Genomic DNA, 18,589 nt, shown 5'->3' with positions numbered 1-18,589 from the left:
ACATTATAGAACATTGTAATGCTCATGTTAAAACATCCTAAGGTGCACAGCCACCATTGATGAATCAAATGGAATCAGAATTTGGCAAGTGACCAGAAGTGGGTAAGTGTGGAGATCTCAGGCAATTGCAGGGCAAGGGTGAGGGGAGGAGTGATGATGAAGAAATTTGAAAACAAGGAAAAGTAGACCAGCTTCAAAGCAACAACGTTTAAGCACAGGGGATGACTGACCAACAAACAGGACACTAGTTGTAATAGATTTCCCTCACATACTGTAATATTTATATGCTAATTGAAGAGAAAATCTTGAAAGGAAAATGGTCAATGCCACTCTTGTACAACCTTCTAGAATCTCATTCATAAATACAACTATAAACAAGTTCTATAACTATTTAGAAAGCAGATGTTTAGCAAAGACAAATGTGGTTGAATTGTGGTGCTGGGAAAACACAGCCAAGCAGCATCTAAGGACCAGGAGAGTTGATGTTTTGGGCATAAGCCCTTCATCAGGAATCAGAAAAGGGCTGCAACAGTCCTGGCATAATAAAGTGGAAAAATGTAACCCCACTATTTGCAAAAGGTGGGAGGATAAAAATAAGGAATTACAGGCCATTTACCCAAACATAAATAGTAAAGAAAATGGTAGATTCTATTGTAAAGAACCTGATACAAGGTATTTAGAACATAGTAATGGGGTGAAACAAAGTCACCTTGGAAATCATGTTTGACAAACTTGCTTGTGTTTTTTCTGAGGGTGTAACAAGTAAAATAGATGAGGTAGACTAGTGAATGTGGTGTATTTGGATTTTCGGAAAATCCATGATCAAATCCCACCTAAGACACTAGTATTGATTAGACTTACAGTGTGGAAACAGGCCCTTCGGCCCAACAAGTCCACACCGACCCGCCGAAGCGCAACCCACCCATACCCCTACATTAACCCCTTACCTAACACTATGGGCAATTTAGCATAGCCAATTCACCTCACCTGCACATCTTTGGACTGTGGGAGGAAACCGGAGCACCCGGAGGAAACCCACGCAGACACGGGGAGAACGTGCAAACTCCACACAGTCAGTCGCCTGAGTCGGGAATTGAACCCTCTGGTGCTGTGAGGCAGCAGTGCTAACCACTGTGCCAAATAGTTTGCTAAATGTACTAGAATGAATTGATAATTTGTAAGCAGACAGGAAAGAGAGTAGGAATAAATAGGTCTTTTTCAAGGTGTAAGGGGTAGTGCCTCGTGGGATTGATGCTTGGGCCTCAGCTCTTCACGATATGCAAATATGAATGATTTGGATGAGGGAATCAAATGTAATATTCCCAGTCTGCTGTGACACAAAATCAGGAAACATCGTCAGTGGTGAGCAGGATGTAATAAGGCTTCAAGACAATTTTTAACAATTTGACTGAGTAGGCAAATACATGGCAGACGCAGCATTAAGTGGATTAGTGTAAAGTTATCCACTTTGATAGGACAAACAGAATAGCGTGATGTTATTTAAATGGTGATAGATCAGTGTCTAAAAGGAACTGGGTGCCCTTGTCCAAAGTCAAACAATATGCTGGCTTTATCACAAAAGGATTTTAGTACAGGGAGCAGGGGAATCATACTGGAACAATACAGTGTCTTAGTGGGACCACATTTGGAGCACAGTGTGCAGCTATGGCCTCCTGAACCAAGAAAAGATATACTTGACATAATTTGGAGATGCCGGTGTTGGACTGGGGTGTACAAAGTTAAAAATCATTCAACAGGGTTAATTGAAAGCAATAGCTTTTGGAGCACTGCTCCTTCATCAGGTGAAGGAGCCTGATGAAGGAGCAGCACTCCAAAAGCTAGTCCTCCAAATAAACCTGTTGGACTACAACTTGGTGTTGCGTGATTTTATACTTGACATAGACAGAGTGCAGAGAAGGTCCATCAGATTGATTCCTGAGATGGCAGAGGACTGTCATATGAGCACAGATTGTGTCGTGTTGGAGTTCAGTGGATTTAAACGAACGAACAAGAGGGACCCTAACATCTATGCCCTCTCCCAAACTGTGCATATACATATCCTCACCAGAAACATCACCAGGTAGCATCCAATTATTGAAACAATTCAAGGGCTTTTCATTCACACTTTATCTAGGCTATTCCACACAGTGTAGTGCTGCACTGTTCAAGCTGGTCCCACCTTTTTAATGAGACATTGAAGTGAGGCCCCATCTGCCTACTGATGTAATTGATCAGATGGCATTTTTGAAGAATGGGTCAGCAGTTGTATTCCCCAGCCAACGTCATTGAAACAGACTGGGGTAGACATTTGCTTTGGGCAGTAGCATAAAACTTTCAAATTCATTCAAATTAGGTGTAGAATTAGGCTATTAGTTCCTTTGAACCCACTGTGCCATTCAATAAGATATTGGCTGATCTGACCATGACTTCAACACCACTTCAAGCCCCATTGACCCTCTTGTTAATCAAGGATCCAACCAGCTTTGCCTTAAAAATATTAAAATATTCTGTTTCGATAGAGAGCACTGGAGGCAGAGTGTTGCACAGACTCATGACCAGCAAAGAAAAATCTTGTCCTCAACGTTTGCTTTCAATGAGAGATTCCTTATTTGTAAACTGTATCTCCTAAAGTCACAGAGCTTTATGGCATGGAAATGGCCCTTCAACCCAACCTGTCCACACCAGTTATCTATCTACTCTAATCCCACATTTCAGCACTTTGACTGTCATCTTGTATACTATGGCGTTTTAAAAGATCTTCTTAATAATTCTAAAATGTTATGATGGGTCCTGCCTCTACCACTCTTCCAAGCAGTGAGTTTCAGATACCCACCAACCTCTGTATGAAAAGATTCTTCATTAAATCCCACCTAAGTCTCCTGCCTTTATCTTAATTTATTCCCCCCCCCCGGTTACTGGCCCCTCTACTAAGGCAGGTGTCTTCCTGTCTACCGTATCCATTCCTCTCATAATTTTGTACATTTCAGTCAGGAGCCACTTAGCCTTCTCTGATCTGAGGAAAATAACCCCAGCCTATCTAGTCTCTCTTCATAGGTGAAATGCTCCAGCCCAGGCACCATCCTGGTGAATCTCTTCTGCACCTTTTCCACAGCAATCACATCCTTCCTATCATGTGGCAACCAGAGCTACACACAGCACTCCAGCTATGGCTTTACAAACATTTTATACAGCTCCATCCTAATTTCCTTGCTTTTGTGTTCAATGCCTTGACTATTAAAGCCAAGAGTCCCAAAGCCTTCTTGATCATTGGATTCACTTGTTCTGTTGCCTTCAATAATCTGTGGACATGTGCACACCCTCTGTACTTCAGAGGCTATTACTATTTGTCAAAATGCCCTTACTTAGTTTTGAATACCATGCTTAATCTCAGTTTTCTCCCTTTCAAACAGGACGTAAAATTCAATCACATTATGGTTGCTGCTACCAAGTGGTGCCTTAACTCTGAAGTTGTTAGTTAATCCTGTCACATGACATGGTACCAAATCTAATACAACCCATACTCTGCTTGGTTCCAAAATATCTAAGAAACCAACTCAAAAGCATGAACTCTATAAATACTTTATTTAGGCTCCTACTCCCACTTTAATTTTTCTAGTTAATACATAAATTATAATTACTCATGTTTATTGATGCCCCTTTGTCACAAGGACCCAATATTTCTTCTAGTCCACTCTGTCCCACATCATGGTTACGATAAGGGAGCATGTAGACAACTCTCACTGCTTACTTCTTCCATGACTATTCCTCATTTCCATTCAAACCGATTCCACATCCTAATCTTCTGAACTAAATGTCTGACTACTGTACTTGATTAGAAGTGCTGCCCCCTACCTTTACCTAGCTTCCTATTTTTCTTGAATGTCACATGCTCCTCAATATTAATCAAACCCTTACCATCCTAAACCCATGTCTCTATTTCAATGTGAGCTATAAATTTGTTTACTTTGTTATGAATACTATATGCATTCAGACATAGATCCGTTAGATTTGTACTACTGTTACATGTGTAACATCTAGCCTTGATTGTTAATATGTTGCTTAAGTTCTTTTTCCTTTCTGCAACTTCCTGCTTTTTTCTGACCCACATTTCTCATAATACTATTTTCTTCTCTGATCTTGTCTCTACTCTTTGATATACTATAGTAAATCCTTTTCAACTGTGAAGTCATAAATCACCAGTTTGTTTATCTGCACCAAAGAAAAGTAACAACAAAAATCAACATCAGTGGGCAAAAATTATGGATACGCCATTTTAAACTTATTTTTAACAAGCTTTACACTTGTGAATTTCATCACTCTCGGGGGTTGTCCGGAAAAGAAGCCTCACAAATACAGAGGAATCACTGTACATCTTTCCACATTGGGTTCCTTTAAAACCCTCTTCAACAAAATTGAAACTGCTTTAAAAAATAGGGGAGAATACAAGGATTCGTTTGCAGCTTTGAAAAAGCAACTGATGCTAATTGGTGTGTATGAAATAATGTTATACTTTGGGGACAGTGAGGTCAAAACAAAGTTCCACAATTTTCTAGGGGTTCATGACAGCATGGCATAGCAAAGAGCCTCTGATTACTCAGGTTGCAGTTTACTGCAGAACCAGTGAGGGGCGTGAAATAAAGACAGAAGGAAATTTCCAGAGGTTAGCTGCATCGATTTTTCTCATATTTACAAATACTAGAAGAAATAATTCAAAACGGACCCAAAGATAGCAAGAAAGACCCTGGGTTCAACCAAGCAACCAGTGAACTACAAGCTGATCAGCATTGTGCTAATAACATTGAGGGATCACCAAAGAATGAGGTTTGTGAAATCAATGATCTAGTTTTGTGATTTTAGACAGGTGATAGAGAACTGTGTTCTTCTAATTTTTCCCCCTCCATTGATAACATTAGAATTTTGTTTTTTTTTCTCAGCTACTTATCCGTGTGGGAGTTTTAAAGAGGTCAAATTTAAGAATCATAAATTAGAAATCCCATTTTGTTGAAATTAAATGTTACAATAAATAGTTATTTATAATTTGTTATTAAAACAACCTGGTGTGGTTTGCTTTTCTCCTGGGTAGCAGTCAGCTAGAAACAAATTGGGATTTGAGGCAGTTTATGAATTCTAATATTTATTATAGCTGCAGGAATAATGGGGCTTGATGTCCAGCAGACTACTGCATTGGGTTGTGACAACAGAATACATTTATTCCAAAGATTTTGAAAAATCCAACGAATGGGCCCATGGTTGATGGGAAATTTTAAAGAGAGCATTAGACTAAAAGAAAAAGCATCTTATCGTGTGAAGTGGCTAGGCGGAAGATTTGATAGAATATAAAAAAAGCAAAGAATGACCAAAAAGTTAATAAAGGGAAAAGTAGAGTCTGAGAGGAAGCCAGCCAGAAATACAAATACAGATAGTAAGAGTTTCTATAACATTTAATAAAGAAGGAATAACAAAGTGAGTTTTGATCGTATAGAGAGTGAGATTGATGAATTAATAATGGAAAATGAGGAAATGGCAGATATGCTGAACAGATATTTTGCACCAGTCTTTAATATAAAGTATGCAAGAAACATCCCAGAAGTAGTGATAAATCAGGAAATGGAAAGAAGTGAGGAACTTAGGAAAATGACCATCACCAGAGACATGATATTAAATAAATTAGTGGAGCTTCACAAAATTCCCCTGATTCATGAAAGTGCCAGTAGACTGTAAGATAGCAAATTTAACTCCTTTATTTGTAAAGGGTAAAAGATAGAAAACAGAAAATTATGGGCCAGTTATGTCATTTCTGTCATAGAGAAAACATTAAAAGTATTATTTAAAAAGTAAATTGTGGGTACTTAGATAAATTCAAAGTAATCAGGTAGAGTCAATTTTGTGAAAGATTAATCTTCCTTGACTAATCCATTCTGAAGAGGAAACACATACTGCGGAGTAAGGGAACCAGTGGGTGTAGTGTTCTGTTGGTTCTGATATAACGCAATAGTTCCATTCTCGTGCAATCTTGTGTTATAAGAAAATTGCACAATATCCACACCATTTAAACTAATGGAGCTGGAACCACATTATACCCAATACAGGTAAGGAAAGTTTGTGTTCTGCAAATAACGGTCTAAACTCTTCAACTGTGTTAAAGCCAATTCACATTGAAGAAACACGCATTAAAGCAGGACTGACTGTACTTAGATTTCCAGAAGACATTTGATCAAGTGCCACATCAAAGGTTTACTGCAGAAAATAATAACTCATGATACATGGAGTAGCATATAGGCATGGATAGAAGATTGGCTGGCTAATAGGAACAGAGGGTAAGCATACATTGGTCTTTTTCAGATTGGCAAGGTGTAATAAATGATATGCCATAGAGATTGGTGCTGGGACCTCAACTATTTACAATTCATATAAATGACCTCCATGAAGGACAGACAAAATTTGTTGACAAATTTGTTGCTCACACAAAGATAGTTAGGAAAGTAAGTTGTGAAGAGGACAGAGGAAGCTACATAAGATGGAGAAAGATTGAATGAGTGGGCAAAGATATGGCAAATGGAGTATAATGCAGGAAAATGGGAAATTGTTTTTTTGCAGGAAACATTTTTTAAAATTATCTAAATGGCAAGAAACTGCTAAGATTTGAAATGCAGAGGGACTTGGATGTCCTCGTGTATGAATCACAAAAGGTTAGTATGTAAATATGGCAAGTAATTAGAGAAACTAGTACTGTTATCATTTATCGCAGGAGGAATTGAACACAAAGTAGGGAGGATCATTTACATACGACAGTGGTGAGGCCACTGGTGTACTGTGCACAATATTGGTCATGTTATATAAGGAAGGATGTAAATTTGCCTGAAGCAGTACAGAAAACGTTTACCAAACTAATTCCTAGAATGAACAGGTTGTCATATAAGGAATGGTTTGACAAGCTAGGCTTGGAATTTAGAAAAAGTAAGACATGAATTTATGAAATATTTAAATCCTGAGGAGATTTGATTTGGTTAATGTGGAAAGGATGCTTCCACTTGGGGAAGAAATTAGAATTAATGGTCATAGTGTCATAAAGTCATACAGCACAGAAATAGACCCTTCGGTCCAACTCATTCATGCCAACCAGACATCCCAATGTGACCCAGTTCCATTTACAAGCATTTGGCCCATATCTATCTAAACCCTTCCTATTCAAGTATACATCCAGGCACCTTTTAAATGTTGTAATTTCATCTGCCTCCACCATTTCTTATGTCAGCTCGTTCCATTCAAGCACCACTCTCTGCTTGAAAACGCTACCTCTCAGGTCCTTATTAAATCTTTCTTCTCTCGCCTTAAACATATGGAAAAGGGGTTGCCTTTTCTCAATAGAGATTGGAAATGCAGTCTTTGAATATTTTTAGGGCAGAGGTCAATAGATTCTTGATAAGCAAGGTGATGAAAGAATATCAGAAACAGGCAGGAATGTGGAGTAATTACACCAGCCATAATCTTACACAATGGTGGAGCAGGGTCAGGGGCTGAATAGCTTACTTCTGTTCCTAAGTCATATTTTACACTGACCAAGGTAAATTTCCATCTTATTATCGAGTCAGTTATCTCATTGCTATCTATGGGATCTTGCTAGTACAAACTGTCTACCACATTTACCTAAGCTTCAACAGTAACTACATTTCAAAAAAACAATGCTGCCTGTGAAACCCGCTACAGCAATGTAAATATCTATATGAATCCAAATCTCAACTGCACCCAATAGCTTTCACCTCTTTTTTTCCTCTAAGTACTTCAAGTGGAGTCGCAGGTAGATAGGATAGTAAAGAAGGCGTTTGGTATGCTTCCCTTTATTGGTCAGAGTATTGAGTACAGGAGTTGGGAGGTCATGTTGCAGCTGTACAGGACATTGGTTAGGCCACTGTTGGAATATTGCGTGCAATTCTGGTCTCCTTCCTATCGGAAAGATGTTGTGAGACTTGAAAGGGTTCAGAAAAGATTTACAAGGATGTTGCCAGGGTTGGAGGATCTGAGCTACAGGGAGAGGCTGAACAGGCTATGGCTGTTTTGGATGGAGCGTCGGAGGTTAAGGGGTGACCTTTTAGTGTTTTACAAAATTATGAGGGGCATGGATAGGATAAATAGACAAAGTCTTTTCCCTGGGTCGGGGAGTCCAGAACTAGATGGCATAGATTTAGGGTAAGAGGGGCAACTTATTCACGCAGAGGGTGGTACGTGTATGGAATGCCAGAGGATGTGGTGGAGGCTGGTACAATTGCAACATTTAAGAGGCACTTGGATGGGTATATGAATAGGAAGGGTTTGGATGGATATGGGCTGGGTGCTGGCAAGTGGGACTAGATAGGGTTGGGATATCTGGTCGGCATGGACGGGTTGGACCGAAGGGCCTGTTTTCATGCTGTACATCTCTATGACTCTATGACACTTCCTGGATGCCTTCCTTCTGCACCAGTTTATCCATACTTTCATCACAACATAGATCCCTGACATCCTGCACTAAGAAGTGGAGTTCCAGGATTTTAGCTATTATACATTGATCCTCCAACTCTCTCATTTCTTCATGACCAGAGTTGTGTGCAGCTGCCTGAATGCATTCAAGTCATTACCTTCTCTGTGTTACTCCATTGTTTTGGCCACGTAGTAAAATATCCACTTAAGGTTAAGGATCACAGTTCTGCATCAACTGAACAAGATTAACATTGAAAACCCATATTACTTCATCTGTCTTAGCTGATGAACATTTAGAGGAGCAATGTGAATATCAGTGGGCTTACATAGTAAAAGCATGGTGATATGGAAAGAAATTTCATTTCTGTAGCAAGTTGCTGAACCAAGTTTCTTCTTATCTTCTCCTATTATTTGTTTTTCTACTGGAAATGAAGCTAGTCAACATGTCAAAGTCACTACACTACAACAATAACCAGCTTTATTTCATCAAACATAAAGCATTTTGGGCTACCCGACAGTAGTGAAAGGGGCTGTATAAGTGCAACTCTTTCTTTTTTCGACAACCTAATGGTTCTGAAGAAACCTAACCAACCAGTACATAGTTTTAAATCACATCATTCATTCAGAGGCAAAAGTCAATTCATAACATCTGTTCAAGTCAAGCAACCATAGAGATAAGGTTGGGTCCCTGTGGTCAGTTGGCTAGCTTTATCACACATTATTTGTTCAGGTCAGAGATAAACATGGATCTTAGGCTTTATAATATTTGTGCAAGATGATCAAAGTGAGAAAATGATCAGGATGTGAATCTAGCTGCTGGTCAGTTACATTGTGGACTGTCCACACTTCCTAATACCTGAGGCTGCCAGTGCAGTAGAATCCATTTACATTCCAAGTAAATTTAACTGTACCAAAGCGAAAAAAAGGAAAAACAAATCTATTGTTGCATAGCTGTGGGTAAATTTATAAAGTGGATTATGGAGATACAGTGTTTCAAAATCTGTGCTTCTTCTGATTCCTGGAAATGGATGAGGATTAATTGGTGAAAATGGGATATAACTGCAATTAAAACTGTATGTGGAGACAATACTGTGGCTTTAAGAGGCGTATTTTCTCTTGGATATTTTTAAAGAGAGATTTTGAGCCATAGGTTTCGAGCTGTCTCCATCAACCCAATCAAAGAAACAGCTTGTGAGGTTTTGGGCTTGTTAAAAGTTGGAACAATAGAAACAGCATGAATGGGTGGAGTCAAGCTCCCACAGAACTGGGGTTTTAGTTTTCTTCTCAGCAGTTGTTGGGGTTTTGAAGCTGCTGTACATCTCTCCCTGATATATCAAAGCAATTGAGCTGTCTTCCTCTACCAGAATTTTCTCTTGATGTTCTTTCCTCTGGACTGGAGAAACATTGCATGTTTCTACTTCCTAAAATAATTTATTTTACTGAATTTGTCTCTGTCAAAGGTGTGTTTACGGAATATTACTATATTGGAACTGTTGCTATTTAGTAGTAAAATAATCTATTATCCTGCTAGATTTTCCAATACAGTTGAAGTTATACCAATTCTTTTTTATTTTGTCTGTATTTTAGCTGTAGGGTGAGAAAAAGTCTGTTTTGCTTAAAGCTGAAAAGTGTAACCAATCAAATTACATCTGGAACACAGCACCTTACACTTGCCTTTACATAAGATAAAACTTAGAGTCCAGGTTATCTCCTTGGTATATGTGAAGAGGGTTTGATGTAGTCTATAACAATGCATTATTTAAATATCACAAGCTGAAGAGTACGAGTCGAGAGTGTGTTGCTGGAAAAGCACAACATGTCAGGCAGCAGCCGAGGAGCAGAATTGGCGTTTCGGGCCAGAGTCCTTCATCAGGAATCAGCCCCATTCTTGATGAAGGGTTCTGACCTGAAACGTCGATTCTCCAGCTCTTCGGATGCTGCCTGACCTGCTGTGCTTTTCCAGCAATACACCCTCGATTCTGATCTCCAGCATCTACAGACCACACTTTCTCCAAGCTGAATAGTATGCCAAGTTTGTCCAGAAGAAAGTGATAAACTATTCAGTCGCTAACTTTAGCTTCTGATGTAAGCTCAATCACTCTCCATATTTAAACACATATTGACTACTCAATAACTGTTGTGCAATCACACCTTTCTAGCCATCAATTTCTACCATAGGTTTTCAAACTGATGGCTCCAAGGCAATTTCTGGCTTTCGAGTCAACATTGTCTTTCTGCCCATCAAGGAATGGACACAATATATTCTCCAAAGTAGCAGCTTAAGAACACTACATTCTTCATCAATTTTCATACATTTGTTTCTGAGTGCTTGTAACTTAGCGAGTGCTTGTAACTGTTTGAATAGGAGAAAGTGAGGACTGCAGATGCTGGAGATCAGAGCTGAAAATGTGTTGCTGGAAAAGCGCAGCAGGTCAGGCAGCATCGTAACTGTTTGAATAGTATGTCAAAGCCCTACATTAAAGTTTGTAAATCATGTTCTGTATGAAATCTGATGTCAGGTATTTTCCTCAAACAAAATTTTCTTCCAGCCTATCCAGTACCTTGTGCCTAATGTCTAAATTCACACTATACCTTAGCCTCTGTCTCTCCACGATGTAAAGTGTATAAATGATGCACGGCACTCTGTGAGGATGAACATGGATGTGTCAAGATTCGAAATACATGAAAGTCATGGCCTTGTGTGTCAGTAGTAACCAGCAGCATTCCTGAAATGAACATTAATAACACAAATTAACAAAGCTAACTCCTGACACACAGTGGATTAGATCAGTTCAACATAAAGTACATTTTTACTATAAATTTTAAATTAAGGTTAGGTTGGTGCATTCAACACAGTAATTCAAAATCAAGGCAGTTAAACATTTCTAAAAAGATATACAAGATGAAAGTTTTTGTTTTTACACATCAGGGCTACATGCATGAAAACCAGCTTTGAAAGGAAAAAAAATTAAACAGCATGAGAAAGGATGCTGATTGTTTAAACAAAGCAATATAAAAGACAATTAAAAGGGAAGACTGCATAATGTGACACCACTATGACAGGCAAGAGTGGAATGACTGGATAATTCCCTTTTAAATCACATCAGAAACTGTACTATTTATAACATTTGATATTGATCTTAAGCACATAATTTGTATTTTGCAACTATCTTCCACTCATTGTATTTTGCTGGAGAATTTTGAGAGACCGTGGCAGTTTTGGTCTCACATTTTATTTGCTCTGGGGTCATTTTCAGCAGCCCATTCAGACACTAAGGACTCTCTACAGAGGGCAAATTGACGTATTTAGCTCAAGCCACACCTTGATAAGAGTTGAAGCGTGCACCAGTAGCAGCCATGTGGAACTAACATCAAAGAACTAACTGCTACTTAAAATGCAAACAGGTGGGGGGGAATCCAAGATGGCAGCATCCTGCTAGGATCACATTCGCTGGACTCTCTGCTACAACATCAACAAGACAGAGCTAGAACCTGTCCCATCCATGTTACTGTGAGTAAAAACATAATAAAAGCGTTAGAGAACCTGAAAGGTTACTTATCTTTGTTTTTACTGCAGAGAATGCCAAAGAAAGGAGGAAGCTCACCATGGAAGAAAAAATCGAGGAGATTTTCTTCGGCCTCACTCTCTCGGCGGAGCAGGTAACGGCTGTCTGGTGGTGTTTTTTTAAGTCGGAGGTATAGTCCAGTTTTTGTTTTTTAACGGCTAAAATTTAAAGTTTTTTAAGCGCCTAGCGGACCCGGAAGCTGGTGTCGCGCTAGCTTACCTGGGAAGGTTTTTTTCTTAAATAAGCGCGCAGGCTTACCAGAGATGGGGGTAAAAGATGGGGAGGTGTGGCATTGCTTGTCAAGGATAGTATTACAGCGGTGGAAAGGACGATGGAGGAAGACTTGCCATCTGAGGTAGTTTGGGCTGAGGTTAGAAATAAGAAAGATGAGGCCACCCTGTTAGGAGTTTTCTACAGGCCTCCTAATAGTCCTAGAGAAGTAGAGGAAACTATTGCGAGGATGATTCAGGAGAAGAGTGAAAGTAGCAGGGTGGTTGTTATGGGAGACTTTAACTTCCCAGATATTGACTGGGAAAGCTATAGCTCGAGTTCGTTAGATGGGTCGGTGTTGGTCCAATGTGTGCAGGAGGGTTTCCTGACACAATATGTAGACAGGCCAACAAGAGGTGAGGCTATACTGGATTTGGTTCTAGGTAATGAACCAGGCCAGGTGTTAGACTTGGAGGTAGGTGAGCACTTCGGGGACAGTGACCACAACTCGGTGACTTTTACTCTAGTGATGGAGAGGGATAAGTGTGCACTGCAGGGCAAGAGTTATAGCTGTGGGCAGGGAAATTATGATGCGGTGAGGCATGACTTAGGATGCGTGGATTGGAAAAATAGGCTTCAAGGGAAGATCACAAATGATATGTGGAGATTGTTCAAGGAACAGCTATTGGGTGTTCTTGATAAGTATGTACCAGTCAGGCAGGGAGTAAAGGGTCTTGTGAGGGAGCTGTGGTTTAATAAGGAATTGGAATCCCTTGTGAAAGGGAAGAGGGCGGCATATGTAAAGATGAGGCGTGAAGGTTCAGTTGGGGCGATTGAGAGTTATAAGGTAGCCAGGAAGGATCTAAAGAGAGAGCTAAGAGCAGCGAGAGGGGGACATGAAAAGTCCTTAGTAGGTAGGATTAGGGAAAACCCAAAGGCTTTCTATAGGTATGTCAGGAATAAAAGGATGACTAGGGTAGGTATCGGTCCAGTCAAGGATAGTAGTGGGAAGTTGTGCGTGGAGGCGAAGGAGATTGGAGAGACACTAAATCAATACTTTTCGTCAGTATTCACTCAGGAACAGGACACTGTTGCTGATGTGAATATTGAGTCACAAGTGATTAGAATGGATGACCTTGAGGTATGTAGGGAAGAGGTCTGGGGAATACTGGAAAGGATGAAAATAGATAAGTCCCCTGGGCCTGATGGCATTTATCCTAGGATCCTCTGGGAAGCTAGGGAGGAGATAGCAGAGCCATTGGCCTTGATTTTTATGTCGTCATTGTCTACGGGAATAGTGCCAGAAGACTGGAGGATAACGAATGTGGTCCCCTTGTTCAAGAAGGGGAGTAGGGATAGCCCGAGTAACTATAGGCCAGTGAGTCTCACAACTTCCCACTGTTGTGGGCGAAGTCTTAGAGAGAATTGTAAGGGATAGGATTTATGAACATCTGGATAGGAATACTATGATCAAGGATAGTCAGCATGGTTTTGTGAAGGGCAGGTCGTGCCTCACAAACCTTATTGAGTTCTTTGAGAAGGTGACCAAGGAAGTGGACGAGGGTAAAGCAGTAGATGTGGTGTATATGGATTTTAGCAAGGCGTTCGATAAGGTACCCCATGGTAGGCTAATGCAAAAACTACGGAGGTATGGCATTGAGGGTGCATTAGAGGTTTGGATTAGGAATTGGCTGGCTGGAAGGAGACAGAGGGTAGTAGTTGATGGTATAGGTTCATCTTGGAGTGCAGTTACCAGCGGTGTTCCACAAGGATCTGTTTTGGGACCATTGCTGTTTGTCATTTTTATAAATGACCTAGAGGAGGGACTTGAAAGCTGGGTGAGCAAGTTTGCGGATGACACGAAAGTCGGTGGAGTTGTGGACAGCGAAGAAGGATGTGGCAGGTTACAGCGGGATATAGATAAGTTGCAGAGCTGGGCAGAAAGGTGGCAAATGGAGTTCAATGTAGCTAAGTGTGAAGTCATTCACTTTGGTAGGAGTAACAAGAAGATGGATTACTGGGCTAATGGTAGGCTACTTGGTAGTGTGGATGAGCAGAGGGATCTTGGTGTCCATGTACACAGATCTCTGAAAGTTGCCACCCAGATAAATAGTGCTGTGAAGAAGGCATATGGTGTACTGGGCTTTATTGGTAGAGGAATTGAGTTCCGGAGTCCTGAGTAAAAAATGAGGTCTGCAGATGCTGGAGATCACAGCTGCAAATGTGTTGCTGGTCAAAGCACAGCAGGTTAGGCAGCATCTCAGGAATAGAGAATTCGACGTTTCGAGCATAAGCCCTTCATCAGGAATAAGAGAGAGAGAGCCAAGCCGGCTGAGATAAAAGGTAGGGAGGAGGGACTAGGGGGAGGGGCGATGGAGGTGGGATAGGTGGAAGGAGGTCAAGGTGAGGGTGATAGGCCGGAGTGGGGTGGGGGCGGAGAGGTCAGGAAGAGGATTGCAGGTTAGGAGGGCGGTGCTGAGTTGAGGGAACCGACTGAGACAAGGTGGGGGGAGGGGAAATGAGGAAGCTGGAGAAATCTGAATTCATACCTTGTGGTTGGAGGGTTCCCAGGCGGAAGATGAGGCGCTCCTCCTCCAGCCGTCGTGTAGTTGTGTTCTGCCGGTGGAGGAGTCCAAGGACCTGCATGTCCTTGGTGGAGTGGGAGGGGGAGTTAAAGTGTTGAGCCACGGGGTGATTGGGTTGGTTGGTTCGGGCGGCCCAGAGGTGTTCTCTGAAGCGTTCCGCAAGTAAGCGGCCTGTCTCACCAATATAGAGGAGGCCACATCGGGTGCAGCGGATGCAATAGATGATGTGTGTGGAGGTACAGGTGAACTTGTGGCGGATATGGAAGGATCCCTTGGGGCCTTGGAGGGAAGTGAGTGTGGAGGTGTGGGCGCAAGTTTTACATTTCCTGCGGTTGCAGGGGAAGGTGCCGGGGGTGGAGGTTGGGTTGGTGGGGGAATGTGTTGCTGGTCAAAGCACAGCGTCATGTTGCAGTTGTATAAGACTCTGGTGCGGCCTCATCTGGAGTATTGTGTGCAGTTTTGGTCGCCATACTATAGGAAGGATGTGGAGGCATTGTAACGAGTGCAGAGGAGGTTTACCAGGATGTTGCCTGGCATGGTAGGAAGATCGTATGAGGAAAGGCTGAGGCACTTGGGCCTGTTCTCATTGGAGAAAAGAAGGTTTAGGGGAGATTTGATAGAGGTGTACAAGATGATTAGGGGTTTAGATAGGGTTGACAGTGAGAACCTTTTTCCGCTAATGGAGTCAGCTGTTACTAGGGGACACAGCTTTAAATTAAGGGGTGGTACGTATAGGACAGATGTTAGGGGTAGATTCTTTACTCAGCGGGTTGTGAGTTCATGGAATGCCCTGCCAGTAGCAGTGGTGGACTCTCTCTCTTTATGGTCATTTAAGCGGGCATTGGATAAGCATATGGAGGTTATTGGGCTAGTGTAGGTTAGGTAGGCTTTGGTCGGCGCAACATCGAGGGCCGAAGGGCCTGTACTGCGCTGTATTTTTCTATGTTCTATAAGGAACTGGGGAAACAGCTGTTAGTTACTGCCCCTGCAGAGTGAGGGATCAAATACGGATGTCATAGAGTTTGATGTGACGCACTATCCTTTAATTAACAAGGAAGTCCTTGAGGAGTGGGAGAGGATAGCAAGCTGTCTGTTGCAGGAGCAATGAACCCAGTTGATTGTCATTGCAGCTGTATGAGGACATTTGCAGAACAATTCTGGGAGGACTTACACTTTTGTGTATGGGGTGGAAGTAGAGAATGCTGTTCTGATAAACAACACTCTTGCAGGCGACAGGCAACTTTATCAGAGAAAGTGAAATAAGTTTCTGCGTTTGTCAGCTTAAAGGGCTACTTCAATTCAAAGTGATCCTCTTTGGAATGAATAATGCACCAGCCACATTACAAAAACTCATGAACAGAGTTGTGACCAGATTAACAAATTGTGCAGTTTATCTGTTAGATGCAGTGATCTTTAGCAATAAGCTAGCTTTGTTATGCTGCTAGACTTGGGGAAAAGGACTGATTAACTCGAGCGCTGGACTGCAGGGGCAGAGGCAGAGACTCACTCCTCCAAGAGATTGAAGCCCTGGAAACACAGGTCCGTGGTTGTTGGATGTGGTGGATGATGTCAAAAACAGGCACAGAAGAAAGAACCTACGTGTTGTTGGCATACCAGAGCAACCAGTGGAGTTCTTTGAGAAAAAGTTCCCAAATTCCTTAGTTTGGATGCTGAAAATGGAAGGATAAAGAATGCGAGAGCCCACTGGGTTGTGGCACACAGGCCAGGTATGAACCAGCGCCCCTGTCCTGGTAAGGTTCCATTATTATAAAGACAAGCAAAGAGTCATGGAAGCTTCCAGAGCCCAAGGGAGGGATCCGAGGACATTGGTGCTCTAGGATCATGTCCTTTCAAGACTTCTCGGCAGCGGTGATCCAGAAAATGAAGTCCCAAGATGGTGTCAAGAAGAGATTGAGAGAGTGTGGGATCCAGTATTCTTTAAGATATCCAGCAGTGCTTCAGATCAATCATACTGGATGTAGACATTTATTCAACTCGCCAGAGAAAGCGAGGAACTTTGTGGACACGCTGACTTAAATCGAACGATCGAATATACATGGAGGACAGAGCTGTTCAGGTTTGTTCTTCTTTAAAGAGGACTTGGTGGAGTCTCCTTTCTGTTGGTAATAAGTTGCGTTAAATTGTACTCAGGATGGATAGAGTATTTATCTTTAATCTCTAAGCTAAGTTATACCTAGGGATGGGTGACATATCTATTTTTAACTTACTTGTTTATAGTAGTAATCTTGTTTTTGTTTCTTTTCCAACTGGGCTGTCAGCGTATGTAGCTCGACCCTAGCTGGTAGGAGTTGAGAGGGCGGTTGGGATGGTTAGTAGGGTTGTGGGATGTGTCAGTGCCCCCTCTGAATGGGGGGAAATTCCTCTCATCAGTGTCTTTGGTGATTTTTTGTTTGTTTTGTTTTTGGTGTATATAATTTTTGTAGGTTTTGTAGCTTTGTTGCTGCAGTTATTTTAGTTTGTGCAGTTTTTGTGTTTTGTGGATTTTCTTGCATTGAAGCTCAGCAATGTATAGTTTGAGTTCTCCCTCTCTGGAGTCTAAATGGTGCTATGGAAGGTTTTGGCTAAGGACATGTTCAAGTGGTGCATCTAGAGCATTAAGGGGAGTCACTCGCCGGTCAAGAGAAAGATGTTACTTTGCGGAAACACACCTAGATGATGCAGAGCACTTGAAACTGCAGCAGAATGGGTATGACCAGATTTATTTCTCATCTTACAATACGAGGAGTTGAGGGGTAGCCATTCTAGTTAGAAAGAATCTCCCATTTAAGTTGTTAGAATGTATTAAAGACACACATGGGAGATTTGTAATCCTTAAAGCTCTGACACCAGGGGAAGTATACGGAATCTAAAATGTTTACTGTCTCCCGGCCCACCCCCTTAAGTTCTTGATAGACACACTTTCTAAACTTGGTAACCTTGCATCTCAGCGTATTATTGCGGGGTGGGGGAGTGGATTTCAATTGTCTAATAGATCCTATAGTGGACAGATTGCCCAAAGGCCCTCCGATATCTTCTTCACGATCTAAGCAATTAAATGATTTATGTACTGAACTGGGATTGGTAGATGCTTGGAGGCACCTTCAACCTACTGCTAGGGGTTTCACGTTCTCCCTGAATCCGCATAAAGGCCATACCAGGATTGATCTTTTTTTGACCCCTGCAGTGTATCTGGGCTCGGTGGTGTCATATGCAATTGGCAATATCACTATTTCTGATCACGCCCCAGTGTATTTAATGGTCAAGAATAAGGATACTATGCTAAGTTCGAGGCATTGGTGACTGGACCCCTTCATCCTCAAGGATAGTAGGTTTACTGAACTCTTTTCTATTGAATTCAGGACTTTTTTAGGCATTAATTCAGGTTTGGCTAGTACTCCATCCATTCTCTGGGAAACTACTAAACCTATGCTAGGGAGTTAGTTACTTCCGATTCAACCAGTAAGAAACAACAGATGGGTGAGCAGCAACGCTTGCTCGGGACACATCTGAAAGCAGCTGAAAAGGCAAACCTTGACAGGCCTTCGCTGGCTAAACTGCAGAGGATCAAAGCACTTCTGTCAACACTGAACTCAATGCTTACACAGACAGCCAAGAAGGTATCTCACCATGGAAAGGAGTGCTCCTCAAGCCATTACCTCAATCAGGGAGGACACTGGAAATTTAACCCATGATTCTAAAAGGACCAATGCAGTATTTCGGAAATTTTATTCTGAACTATACCAGACTGAAAGTTGTGAGGATGGGCGGGTT

The 18,589-nt window shown here is 41.6% G+C and overlaps 1 protein-coding gene across 2 annotated transcripts in view; it reads right to left on the bottom strand.

Annotated features, from left to right (window-relative positions):
• Positions 1–18,589, bottom strand: part of bcas3 (BCAS3 microtubule associated cell migration factor) — a 1,146,863-nt gene that overhangs the window by 684,017 nt on the left and 444,257 nt on the right. For both annotated transcript variants that reach the window (XM_060847956.1, XM_060847957.1), the window contains exon 14: positions 11,050–11,183. In XM_060847956.1, the coding sequence (XP_060703939.1) occupies positions 11,050–11,183 (134 nt within the window). The remainder of the gene's footprint in view (positions 1–11,049; positions 11,184–18,589) is intronic.

The sequence above is a fragment of the Hemiscyllium ocellatum genome, chromosome 31, assembly GCF_020745735.1.
Source record: "Hemiscyllium ocellatum isolate sHemOce1 chromosome 31, sHemOce1.pat.X.cur, whole genome shotgun sequence".
Lineage (NCBI taxonomy): Eukaryota > Metazoa > Chordata > Chondrichthyes > Orectolobiformes > Hemiscylliidae > Hemiscyllium > Hemiscyllium ocellatum.
This window is presented reverse-complemented; position numbering and strand designations above follow the sequence as displayed.